This window comes from Tursiops truncatus, chromosome 10 (assembly GCF_011762595.2).
Source record: "Tursiops truncatus isolate mTurTru1 chromosome 10, mTurTru1.mat.Y, whole genome shotgun sequence".
In the NCBI taxonomy this organism is placed as follows: Eukaryota; Metazoa; Chordata; class Mammalia; order Artiodactyla; family Delphinidae; genus Tursiops; species Tursiops truncatus.
The window spans coordinates 71960667-71974203 of record NC_047043.1 but is presented as its reverse complement, the minus strand read 5'-3'; the positions used below and the strand labels follow the sequence as shown (position 1 = coordinate 71974203).

At 41.8% G+C, this 13537-nt stretch overlaps 1 protein-coding gene across 13 annotated transcripts in view; it reads right to left on the bottom strand.

Annotated features, from left to right (window-relative positions):
* PXK (PX domain containing serine/threonine kinase like) overlaps positions 1-13537 on the bottom strand; it is a 74245-nt gene that overhangs the window by 17765 nt on the left and 42943 nt on the right. For 12 of the 13 annotated variants that reach the window (XM_033865194.2, XM_019947530.3, XM_019947531.3 and 9 more), the window contains 9 exons: positions 12876-12953; positions 12298-12371; positions 11495-11569; positions 8444-8548; positions 7565-7666; positions 6940-7101; positions 6391-6508; positions 5053-5131; positions 2922-2970 (listed from right to left, as the gene is read on the bottom strand). In XM_033865194.2, coding sequence (XP_033721085.1) covers positions 2922-2970; positions 5053-5131; positions 6391-6508; positions 6940-7101; positions 7565-7666; positions 8444-8548; positions 11495-11569; positions 12298-12371; positions 12876-12953 — 842 coding nt within the window. The remainder of the gene's footprint in view (positions 1-2921; positions 2971-5052; positions 5132-6390; positions 6509-6939; positions 7102-7564; positions 7667-8443; positions 8549-11494; positions 11570-12297; positions 12372-12875; positions 12954-13537) is intronic. The other variant, XM_019947527.3, reaches the window with a different exon arrangement.

Below are 13537 nucleotides of genomic sequence, written 5' to 3'. Positions count from 1 at the left end.
ATTCCACTTATATGAGATATCTAAAAGGTAAAATGTGTTTGCCAAAGGGCTGGGGGTGGAAAAATTGGGAGTTGTACTTAAGGTGGTTCTCGAGTTTCGGTTTGCAAGATGAAAAAGTTCCAGAGATCTGTTACACGACAATGTGAATACACTTCACACCACTGAGCTGTACACTTAAAAATGGCTAAGAGGATACATTTTACATGATGTTTTTATCATAACTAAAAACAAAAAAATATATAAAGCTTATTGGAACACACACAAACAAATTCAAGTAATTATAATATTCTATAACTTCAGAGGGATTTTCTCTGTGAAGGACTTATTTCCTCCCTCCCTTCCTTCCTTTCTTTCTTAAGACTTATTTTCTGAATTTCACAAGATTAAGTTTTTTCCTACTGGAAGATGCTATTAACAAAACCTTAGTGTGGTTCTGAGCTTGTCATTTCTTAATTTATTAGTTTTTCAAACCATGAGGAGTTCAGGCCTAGAAAACAGACACCCAGACCATGTTCAACTTTTTGTCTCTATTATTCTTCTAAAAATTTAAGTTTAGGGAACTTCACTGGTGGTCCAGTGGTTAATTTGCCTTCCAGTGCAGAGGATGCAGGTTCGATCCCTGGTCGGGGAACTACCACCCCACGGGCTGCAGGGCAACTACTGAGCCCGCGTGCCTCAACTAGAGAGCCTGCGTGCCACAAACTACAGAGCCCATGAGCTCTGGAACCTGTGTGCCACAACTAGAGAGAAGCCTGCACGCCACAACGAAGAGCCTACGCGCCACAACGAAGAGCCTGCACGCCACAACTAAGATCCGACGCAGGCAAAACCAAATAAATAAATTAAATTAATATTAAAAAAAATTTTAAGTTTAAAAAAGTTTTGAGTAGGTAATACACAGTGATATGGTTCAAAACTCAGAAGGCATAAAAAGGGTATATCCACAGTAAAAAACATCCCACCTAGTCCCCCACCATGGAGGCAACCATCACCAGTCTCTCGTGTATCTTTCCAGAAAGAAAACAGACATACACCGGTTTTTAAGATCACAGTGTCTTTGCTGCAGGCTCTCTGGCTTGGAGGAAGAACAAGGGCTGATGATAACCCCCGGGCTGGACTACTAGGGTTGAGGAGAGCATATTTACTTACAAGGCTGAATGCATTTCCTGAAGAGTTTCAGTAACAAAGACATGAATTTAAAAGTTTTTTTTTTCCTACATCAGATCCAAAGAAGCTATTATTGTCAGAACTCCTCTAACTGGCAAAACAGGACAGAGGAAAACTTCTCCCTTGCCTATAAATCTTCTGACCCCACCTTGTTTGGGGCTTTCTTTCGTTTTTTCCCCTCCTAAATGTAATTTCTTCGTAAGAGTTTTACAGGTTTTGGGGGAATAGAGAGAGGAGAAAGAGAAATACCCTTCATCTCACTACCCAAAACAATGCTAACAGTGAGCGCCCAGCCCTGAACTAGGCGTTCTCAGGGATCATCTCAGTTGTCCAGTGACAACAGACAAGTTTTACTCACCAATTCTACACAACGAGTAAACGTAGACCCAAAGAATAGGTCCTTGCCCATATATCAGTGGCTCTCAAATGAGGGTGATTTTGCCCCCGTCCCCTCCCTAGGGGACAGTTGGCTGCATCTGGAAGCAGTTTTCACGGTCACACAGTTGTGGGGTGGAATGAGAGTACTGCTTGTATCTAGTGGGTACAGGCCAGGGGTGCTGCTCAACATCCCACAACGCACAGCAGAGCCCCGGCAACAAAGAACAGCGACCTGGTCCAAAGTGTCAAAGGTCAGGGCTAAGAAACCCTGCCTTAGATAAATGGCTGGTATCATGAAAGCAAAGCAAGGCATCAACCTGGTTTGGGGGAGTTCCAAAGCCCCTGCTCTTTTTTTTTTCTTCCTTTTTTAAAATTGGGATATAGTTGTTTTACAATGTTGGGTTAGTTTCTATTGTACAGCGAAGTGGAGTTCCCTGTGCTATACAGCAGGTTCTCATTACTTATCTATCTTATACATATTAGTGTATACATGTCAGTCCCAATCTCCTAACTCATGCCACCCCCGCTTCCCCCCTTGACGTCCATACATTTGTTCCAAAGCCCCTGCTCTTTGCATAACACCACATAACACTGCCACTTCCCAGGATACTTCCTTCCAGTCCTTATTCTAGACAGAGGTATTTTTTTCTTACACACTGTATTTTATATCCTGTTTTTTTCCCTTAGCCCAAATAATAATCATTTTCCAGGCTACTACAATGTCTTTATAAATTTTACTTTTATTAGATAAAACATATTTAATCCAATACATGTACTTAAATTATTAAGCTATTCCCTCATTATAGGATATTTAGATTATTTGCAATTTTTCTTTATGTAAAATAAAGAAGGCTGCTGGCCATTCCCGTTCCACAAGGATTAAGCTGCAACCCATTGCAATTGCCCCCGAAGGTTCACGCTGGGGGGAATTCAGGGTGGAGAAAAACAGGAAGCATTCTGTGCTTTGGATATACAGGACCCTAGGGAGTTAAGATGCCTATCTAAGGAAAAATTTCAATGACCCCAGGTTCTTGGCATCTTTCATACATAGAAAAACACTAAAATCATTAACTTCAGATATCTGTCTTCTGTGATTAGCAGTAATCTTTTCATGCTTGACTACATGTTTTTTTCCAGCAAAAAGTTCATATATATCCTGGCCCCTCCCCTGCCTCTTCATAGTTCCTTAGAGCTATCTGAGAAGCTGTCTCCCGGCTACTGTCCTCAGTAACGTCCCCAAATAAAAACGCTCTTAAGTGTGCGTTTTTCCAGTCCACACTTATAAATACTGTGCCTTCTTTTTTTGATTAAAAAAGCGCTAACTTTCCAAGTACACATTCATGTCACAAACCAAGAAATGATATAATTTGCTTTACCTTAAACTGTGGCTTCTCGGAAGTAGTTAGCAGAACATCACTGAATAATCTGTAAAGAAAAGAAACAAACAAATATCTTTCTTAAACCAGGTGCACTCCCAGAACACGATCAAAGCAGAATGAGACATTTTTTGCCCATCAAGTCCCCCCCAACATCCCCCGGCCCCGAGCCAATACACCATCTCATGTTTATCAAACTCAAAGGGGTTTCCGGGCCACCCAAGGTGACCTCCAGAAACCGCCACTCCCCACCATCTCGGAGCTCTCCATGGGGACTGGGTCAGCTGTGTAGGGGAGCTGATTTCCCCACTGAGGGGTGACAGTCTTCTCACGCTACATAGTGAATTAATTCACGTTTTGAAAAGAAATCTGCACATTATTTATTGTATTTATATCATATTGCAAATAATATATGCAGTAGATATTTCTAAACAGAATAATTGGCTTTCCTTTTTTTTTTTTTTTGCCCCAGAGGAGGACAAAATTTATTCTAGAGCTCAATATAATAAAAACATGAGAGTAAGTAAAAAAGGAATTGTTCTGATTGGAATCCAATGAGAAAATAATTTTCTTCTAAGAAAAGTAGTGTTTCTCATGCTCTCTTAAAAAGAAATAGCAGCTCTGGGAGAATATCAATTCTCTCTTCAAAAGTGTGTTTTTTGTTTTTATAAAGGGAGCTATTTTTTTTTAATAAATTTATTTTATTTATTTTTTGCTGTGTTGGGTCTTCATTGCTGCGCGTGGGTTTTCTCTAGTTGTGGCGAGCAGGGGCTACTCTTTGTTGAGGTACGCGGGCTTCTCATTGCGGTGGCTTTTCACTTTAGAACTGGAAGATTGGGAGAAAAATGTAAGAGCTTTGGAGCAGGGGGTGCGACTACAAACCCAAGTAAATTAACATGGATACAAGCTGTTCCCTAACTACAAATGCATATGTTCTAAAAGTGTGTGTGAAAATTGTTTTGTTTCCCTGACTAGATCTATTTTTCCACGTTTACACTGTTATTAATGGTGGCTGGTTTGGGGAGGGAGGCACCAGTGTCAGTCAAACATTAGGAAGTCACATCCACATGGTGGGGGCTTGGGCCGCTCTGTCCATCACAGCCTCCCCAGGGCCTAGGACTGTGCCGGAGCTGGAGTAGACTTTCCCTAACACAAGGAATCTGAAGTTATCACCGCCTCCTCTGACCTCGGGCTGTATGTACCTCAAGCTGTCCCGCCTTATTTCCCCATACAATTGTTTCCCAAATACGTCTGTTTACAGAGCACTGGGTAAGTCGCAAGGCACAGAGTATGAGCTGAATCAATAGTAAGCATAACTAACATTTAATAAGCTCTGCTTTAGTAACTGGCACTGTACTAGGAATCATTGCAATAAATCCTCCCAACAGCCCTCTGAGGTGGGGGCTATTATTGTCCCCACTTACAGACGGGGAAATTCAGCTTCCAGAGGTTAGGAAACCTGCCCAAGGTCACCCAGGTAGAAGTGGTAAGGCTGGGCCCACCCCCAGGTCTGTCTAACCTCAGACACATGCTTCTTAACCACCCTGCTGCCTTTCCATGAAGGAATAGAAAACATACCTAAAGGAAAGGCCCCAAAGCACTATTTCACCCACCTCAGTTGAATATTCATAACCCTGTTTAAAGGAGAATGTCTCCTGAGCTCTACGCCCCAGCACAGTGCCTGGTACACACCAGACGTTAGATATGTGTTACCCAGTGAGGAAATGAACAAACAAGTGCAGGGGAGGCCAGAGCCACGGTGCCCTCCTCCGAAAGGCCAGAACCTCCCCAGCCAGCGGCTAGCGAAGCAGCCACAGCCGTGGGCCACGCGGTGCACTGAAACAGGGTGGCCCCCCTTCAGTACCTCCCAAGCGGGAAGTCCATGTATACAACGCCAACATGGACAGGGAGAGACACATGTGAAGATGACATTGATGTGAAGAGACAGCAGTCAGGCTGTGGTGCAGAGAGGTCACAAGGAAAGGTCAGGACATCATGCAGCAAGTGACCACCAGCAAGCAGGTCACGGTGACTCTGCGGGGACGCTGTTGAGTCTCTACCAGGACCAGACACTTGGGCTAGTGGTCAACACGGTTAGGAGGGTTACAGCCAAGGTGTGGGATTGACTTACGGCATCTGTAAGAGCCGGGAGACGGTGGGCATGCCATTTTTACAGGCTTCACAAGACAGCGTAGACTCCAACACGGCCACTTGAAATGAACAGATACACATTTTAGTTCCACAGAACATGCTGGCAAATCCACTTGGTGATGAAAAGTTTGACACCGCTTTGCAACAACTGTCTGCGGGCTGATCAGGACAGTGTCAAAACTCTTCACGCACAGACAGATGGCATACGTGCCGGGGAGGGGGATGCTGGCAACACTGACACTACTGACGCCTCAAAAGAAATGGTTCAGGAACCACATGCTGACAGAAAGCTAAATATATTCCAGAGATAACTGGAGGAGGGATTCAAGATATCATCCATAAATATGTTTGCTCTCTGAAAAGAGAAGTAAACACTACACAGAAGTAAAATTCTGAACCTGAGTGACATTTCTCTGCTTGCCTGCTTTTAGTCAAAACCATTACACGAAATGCCAACTGTTAGTATCGCACCATCCCACACCCTGGATGATGTAAACAAAAGCAGCCAGATTTTTCTACTTGCAGGTAACTGTTCAGTGTCAGCTGTTCTGTTCAAACTCAACCCAAAGAAGTCTCGGGGCCTGTTCTCTGGAACCATCTCATTTGATACAAAACTAACACTGGTGGAAGGTTGCCCCACATGCCTGGAAGGCACAGTGGTCCAAGACCTGCCCCGCCCTCCGCTCCCTCTGCTCTGGCAGTGAGTTCTGAGCTGGCTGTGGAGGGGATGAAAGGGTCCCCGGATGACTCTGCATCAGTCCCCACATCCCTTCTTCTTACAGGTGCCCACTCATCCCTGCACTCGCTTCAGCCCCCTCAGTAATGCTAGAAGAGCTCCTGGATCCTGGTGCCAGGTATCTGCATTCCTGTCTGCCTTTCCTAGCCCTAGGCTTGCCAGGCTCTCCTCTACCCTGTGTCTAGCCTGTGGCTGTCCTCGCAGGTCTCTCTCCAGCCTTGGTCTGACTCCTGACACCTGCCTGAGTCCGCAAGACTGGCTGCAACTTTCCTGCTCCTGGCTCCTGCTTCTGTATCAGACTCAGTCTGGCCATACTTCTCTTCACATTCTCTGGCCTCCAAAATTCTAATGCATGTTATAAAATGTCCCCTGAGGTTTCAGGTAGCCTGACAAATAGACAAGCTATCTGAATTCTCAGGGAAATGCATTTAAGGAAGTCACTCAAATTACTTTTATACGAGTAAGACTTTCTGGCTGTGGAACGTAGCAACTTCCTCTGGGTCTTCCCTGGACTCTGGAAAGAGGGTGAGTAGCTCTGCACATTACAAGGGCCCAGAAGCCCCCTCCACACCCCATACTGACCCACAGCCATAGACGGTGCAGGAGGGAAGGAGTCTACAGGCACTGAGTCTGGCGGTCGTCCGTAAGTCATTTCATACAGTAAGTGGCCAAAGCAGTGGACGTCCACACTCTCCAATGTCTGCAGAAGAAAAGAGAGCAGTGGCGTATTTGGCCTTTGCTTCGGCTTTGTGAATCCCAAGCCTCCTGCCCTGGGCTTCCACTAGGAAACATGGCCCAGGGGCAACCCCACTCACAACTGGTAGTGATGACCCAATTCCAAAGACTTCTGTAAAAGCTCACAAAGCATTGCTCTGACCAAAGGTCTTGGTCCTACCCTCCATGGTATTCCAGTCACTGGTTCTATGCCCTCCTCGTCCCAGCCACCACCTCAACTAGCCTCTTGGAGAAACAGCAGTGCTGTGGGAGAACAGCGCCAACAGGCATGCCTACCCCAACTGTACCTGTCACTGCTTAGTGCATATCTCTTACAGTGACAGATCATGCATCCTGCCATGGGGATAATTTACACCTAAATATAAACCTACTGTTTCATGACTTTCAGCAACTTACATTGATTTTCCTGAATTGTGAGAAATAAGATCGGTAGAAGGAAGGAAGGCCCAACAAGGAATTCTCAAGGTCCAGCAGCCGGCAAGCGTCCCCTTCCAGCATCACGTTGGAAGCATGAAGATGCCCATAAGGGAATCCCTTGTCATGGAGAAACTTTAGTACCTATTAAAAACTAGGTAGAGGTCACATTCTCCACCCCCCAACTCATTCAGATACAAGACAGGTTAAACTTTGCTTTTTCAGTCAATATATTTTGAAACAAAACCAAACTGGTCACTGGGGAGATTACTAGAAAAAAACTGAACAAGATAGCTGTCTTATCTTGGCACCAAGATAAAGATCAACCGAAAATAACACAAAAGTTGGTACTTACACAATAAAGTTCTTAAATCAGACACTAACTTAGGAATTTCCAATAGCTAAGCTTTTGGAACTTTGTTGATCTAAATTACTGCCTTAGTCTCAAATATTTGCTTTTTGGGATAAAATATGACAATGTCTCCAGTTTATAAGCCATCAGACAACTTAAACTACTTTGGATATTGCCTGAGAACTTTCCCAAAAGAGTATGGTGAGGCTGGGTGAAATTCCAATGCAACTTACACCAAAATTAAATAACTCTTACCTCTAATATTTGCCGCCCATATGTTTTTATTTGCTGAAGTTCAAGGCCTTGAATCTTCTTAGGGTTGCAGTACTTCCTTAGGAATGGGTCTTTTGGTTTTGCCTTTGGAAAGGAACAAAGAGCGCATAAGAAGGCAGGAGACTGGTTGAATTCTACACACGGCCTCCCTGAACAGGCAGGACGCTAAGAGGCTGGGGGACACCAGATGAGTCCAGCTGGCAGGATGTGGGCTCTTAAATACAGCAGTCTGCACAGTTAATAGAAAGAGGCTGACCTGGGTTCCAGCCTTTCTCTAGTCCAGTGAAGACGCCGAAGTCTTGTATACTGTTAGAATTCTTCAGTATTGCTTTTTTTTTTTAACATACAGAAGTGTTAATTACAGTTATCATGTTGTATACTACATCTCTAGTACTTATTTATATTACTTATCTTACAGCTGTGAGTTTATACCTTTTGACAGCCTTCTTCCACTTCCCCCTCACCACCCCCCTCCCCACCTCTGGGGACCACAAATCTGACCTCTTTTTCTATAAGTTTGTAAAGCTTCTCAGTATTTTTTTAAAATTTTTTTACAGCTTTATTGAGATAGTTCAACATTGCTTTGTTAAGTCAAAGTCATAAACTTTAAAACGGACCTAAGAGCAGCCTACAATGTAATGGATATAATCATGTAATGTTCAACCTTCCCTCATGTGGAGAAAGGAATGCTCTTTAGCCAAATTGGGTAGTTTCTATTGCTAAGATAAAAATTAATTCCAAATAAAATTAAAATTAAATCCTCAGGGCCTAGCTTCTGGAAGCCTAGGGATCAAGTATGAATAACAGGTTCTTAAGGGACTTGAGAACTTCTTTATGACCATGAATTTGCACCACAAGTACCTTGTAGATCAGGTCCTTCAAAGTTCCTTTTTCATTAAACATTCTAATTAGCAATGCTGAGGATTCGTTAGCTGTGGCAAAGGTAACACGATAGATGTAAGGGTGCTGCCAAAACAAAAAAGAAATTCACGTTTATCTGCATCAGCATCTACATTCCTTTTAGATCCAGGATCTGGTTATGCAGAGTCAAGTACCAGCTCGATAGTTTAATTGCACATAAATGCAGAATATTCCCGGAACACGTGGCATTTTCAAGTTATTAGATGGCCAACTAGTAATTCATTTTTTAGATGAGAGAAGGAAGGTGAACTATAGTGACAAAAGGAAGTGGATAAATGATGAGCTAAGCTCTCCAAGTGAAGGTGCCTGCTTTGGTCCGAGTAGTCTCACAGTTCAGACAAAAGTGTGGTGCAAGAGAGAGAAAGTCTGCATTTTTGGAACAGTGGTTTTAATATTCTGCCTCTGTAAATTGGTAAGAAATACAGCCAAATCCTAGAACAGCAAGTGGGAACAAGGATAAATGTGTCTTCACTCACAGCTTTGCCTAACATTTCACACTGCTGTTTAGTGACAAGCCTGGGAGTTTAACAGCCAGGAAACAAGCAACAGCAGCCTTCTTTCGGCATTATGGCCCTTTTCCAGGGCAGCTAGCATGAATCTTCCTGTCCCTCTACTGGAGTGTGCAATGGATGTCGACAAAGCGGGGTGGGGAGTAAGACAAATTGTTTAATGACCGAAAGAAAAGTCCTCACGTGACCTGGAATTTTGGTTACATGGACCAACTGGCTTCAGGTATTACAGTGTCCATTAGCTCAAAGGAGTACCATGAGCATTTAAACCCTTGGGAGCTGGGCTGTGCAAGGACTTGATGAGCAGGGACTGAGTGCGTCAGGGGATGGAAGGGTGTGCCCAGTGAAATATAGTAAATTAATCATGAAGTTTCTCCTGATTATCACAGCGAAGCGACTGCTGCTGATATTTTAATGGCTTTATTAAATATAATTCACATCCCATTATAAAGTGAACTCAATGGTTTTCAGTACACTCAGAACTGTGCAACTATCACAAAATCTAATTTTAGAACATTTTCATCACCTCAAAATGAAACCCAATGAATACAATAAAAGTCCTTGAGTCCATATTGATTTAAACAGACAAAGAAGAGAGAAGAGGAAGCTATTCCTTACAGTAGAATGCCAACTAATAAATAGAAGAGGAATGATGGAATTAGAAAATCTCTATGAATGCTAAAACCAGTGGATTTGATAAAAAACAGGCTATTTATATAGTCTCAAAAAATCTCCTTCAATTACTTATTAATTCTAGCTATTTATCTTATAAAAATAATTAAGGAAGGGTACAAATGTTTAGCCAAAATTGTTCACTATGGCTTTTTTTTTTTTTAATAAGAGCAAAAAACTAGAAGTGATCCAAGTGTCTAATAGATTAGCTGAGTGAATTGAGGTGGAGCCAAGGATAATTCTAACGCGGCCAGTAATAATGATATTATACTATATTTATTAACAGTAAAAGATGTTCATGGTATACCATTAACAACAACAAAAAATCAGGTTTTAAAACAACATCTATATAATTTTTCAAATATAATCATATAAAATTCTAGAAAAGTAACAACTGGACATTTTGGTTCATACTTCTGGTTGGTTGGAATTATGGGCAAGTTTTATTTTACTTTTGCTTATCTGTGTTTTCTGAGTTTCTGTAATTAATATGCACCATCTTTTTATTTATTTACTTTTGTTTGTTTGTTTGTTTTCGCCATGCCACATGGCATGCAGGATCTTAGTTCCCCCAACCGGGGACTGAACCCATGCCCCCTGCAGCGGAAGTGCGGAGTCTTAACCACTGGACCACCAGAGAAGTCCTGCACTATCTTCTTTTTAAAAAGCACATCCATTCCAAGAAATTTAGAATTAGGTGTTCACAGCCTGTGTGACACAACTAATCAAACTCAAAGACCACAGCACTTGTTTTTTGGCCAGGCATCACACCTCATTAAAAGCTTGGTTTTGCTAGCCTGACAAGACACTCTATCTTCAAGAATGAACTTGCCAGGACTTCCCACGTGGCGCAGTGGTTAAGAATCCCCCTGCCAATGCAGGGCACACAGGTTTGATGCCTGGGTCCGGGAAGATCCCACATGCCACGGAGCAACGAAGCCCGTGCACCACAACTACTGAGCCTGTGCTCTACAGCCCTTGAGCTGCAACTACTGAAGCCCGTGCACCCTAGAGCCCGCATGCCGCAACTACTGAGCCCACATGCCACAACTACTGAAGCCCTCATGTCTAGAGCCCACGGTCCGCAACACGAGAAGCCACCACAATGAGAAGCCCGCGCACTGCAATGAAGGGCAGACCCCACTCGCCACAACTAGAGAAAGCCCGTGTGCAGCAATGAAGACCCAACACAGCCAAAAAAAAAAAAACTTAAAAAAAAAAGAAGAATGAACTTGCCAACCCAACTGGACAGGTCAGATTAATTGTGCTCATTCAAGGGTCCCACAACCTCATGCATAAAACAGATAAAGAACATCAACACTAACTCAATTTTCTGGCCAGATTACTCTTTTCCTTAAAAATTTCTGCATATATTTTGAAATACACTTATGACATTCTTTCCACTGAAAGCCTTCGATTAGAATTCTTCATGCAGTTTACCTAAAACTGTATCAGTTCTGTTTTCTCAGGCTGGAAAGAGCTCTTTCAATTCACTGATACAAACGTCCTTACCAAGAACAAGAGGCTCAGAGAAGTGGCTGCTTTCCTCTTCTGGTATTTGCTTAAAACACAAAAACTACATTTACATTACCACATGTGTCATGGATTGTCTAGAGGTCATGAATGTCATTTAAATGGCCTCTGATCTATGGGAGTAGCCCCGAGATCTCTCAGTCTGAAATGAAATCCACTGTACCTCTCCATTCTCAAGCCTAGAGACTATTTCCGGCTCTTCTGTCCATGGTCACTCATGAGAAAACACTGTGAATCTCTCATCAGCACCAAGAATAACAGAAGGACTTGTACTCACCAAACAGGATGGCAGAAGTTTGATTAGATACTGAAAATCTTTATCTGACAGATACTTGTCAGGACCAAGGTCAGCCTGCAAACATGGGAAGAAATATCAGGGTGCTGTCTTGGTCATCAAAAGAAAAACTCCTTTTAAGTCTTTCCTTTTTTTCTTTTTTTCATGTTTCTTTCTTTTTTTTTTTTTTTGGCAGCGCCACATGTCTTGCAGGATCTTAGTTCCCCGACCAGGGATTGAGCCTGTGCCCCCTGCAATGGAAGTGTGGGAGTCCTAACCACTGGACCGCCAGGGACTTCCCGAGTCTTTCCCTTTTTTTTAATCTGTCCAAATATCTAACTGTAAACCAAAGATGAAAACCACATTACTTCTTGCTGTCTCACTGCCTTTTTGGAGAGACAGCATATAAACATACAAATACTAGGACTTAACTGTAATCTTACCTAATTCCATTAATCAAGTGTATCACTAGAACTCTCAAAGTGATAGATAAAACAAAGTATTACCCAAGTATCTTCTTTAAAACAAACTGCCCAACTGTCAACCCTAAAGAGGTTACAGAGAACTATTTTAAACTGTTTGTATTTTTTCCAAATGTTTACTAGTTGATCAAACATAATCACATCGATACTACCAAATGCATAAAAAAGTGACTTAAAATGACTCTCCTTTGATGTGTGACTAAGGAGGCCTTTACATCACTCAGGAGCACAATACAATTTTGTAATTCTCTTGTCAATATCTGCTTTCATAAACCCATCTGAAGTCCTTGAAATGAGCCTGAAGCAAAAAAAGCTACAGCTTACCCAGCTTAACACTAGCCGCTCCTTTGGCTGATTTTTAATCTTCATCAAGAAATATTTCTTCCTTATCCTCCAACCTGTCATAAAAGCAGAGATGTGTTTATAGCTACATGATTTTACACCGATATGTTTTGGTGACCAAGTAATTAATAAAAATTAATTTTGGAAATATTATTCATAGCTATATAGGCACCATTAAAAAACTATCTGGTAATAGTGACATGGTAAAAGCTGAACTAAAAAAAAAAAAAAGCAAAGAAATTACTCTACTCATGGAAAAGGGAAAACAGCACTTCAGTTTAGATTTAGTGAAAAAGGTAAAACAAGAATGAATGATGGTTCTGAAACTATTAGTTACTACCATCCAAATCTTCAGATGGAGCTTTAACCAAGATTCATTAAGTAATAAAAGTTAAGGACTGCATCCTAAAACCGTACGGAGGCAAAAAGAAAAAGAAATCACCTGCATTTCTTATGCATTTCACCTGCATAAAAACTTTCTTGGGATACTCATAAGGAAGCATGACAAAGAACCCAGTTCTCTGATCTTTCTTAACAAAATGGGCATGGCGGTTTCTCACCTATGTCTTTCAATGGTTCCACCACCTCCCACTTTGGTTCTGATCGGAAGAACATGGAAACCTGTTGTAAGGCAATCTCTGCAAAGATATTTTAGAAACTCATTAGTCAAACACTATCAGGAAAGTGCCATATGCTTAAAATATTATTCTTGCAAATGAAATTCTTATGGTCTATGACCTTCTTGAAAAACTTAATTATAAAAAAATGAACACAGACTAAATAAAATGTGGGATTCTAGACTGGATCCTGGAATAGAGTAAGATCATTAATGGAAAAGCTAGTGAAATCTGAATAAAACTATAGTTAAGAGTAATGTACCAATGCTAATTCCTTAGTTTTGACAGATGTGCCATGCTTACATAAGATGTTAACATTAGGGGAAAACGGGTGAGGGGTATACGGAAACTCTGTACTATCACTGCCATTTTTTCTGTACATCTAAAATTACTCCAAAATAAAAGGTTTAGTAAAGAAAAGAAAGTAACTACTAGTGGAATAATTACTTATACTGGAAGATCTAAAATATGCAAACTAGTTGGCTTAACCCAAGAATTCAATATATGCACCAGACAACAACCCGAGCACAAAACTCAAAGCGTATTGTAAGCTCAGCTTGGAAGAGCATGAAATGTTGCTCCAAGTGATATTTATCCCGCCTTCA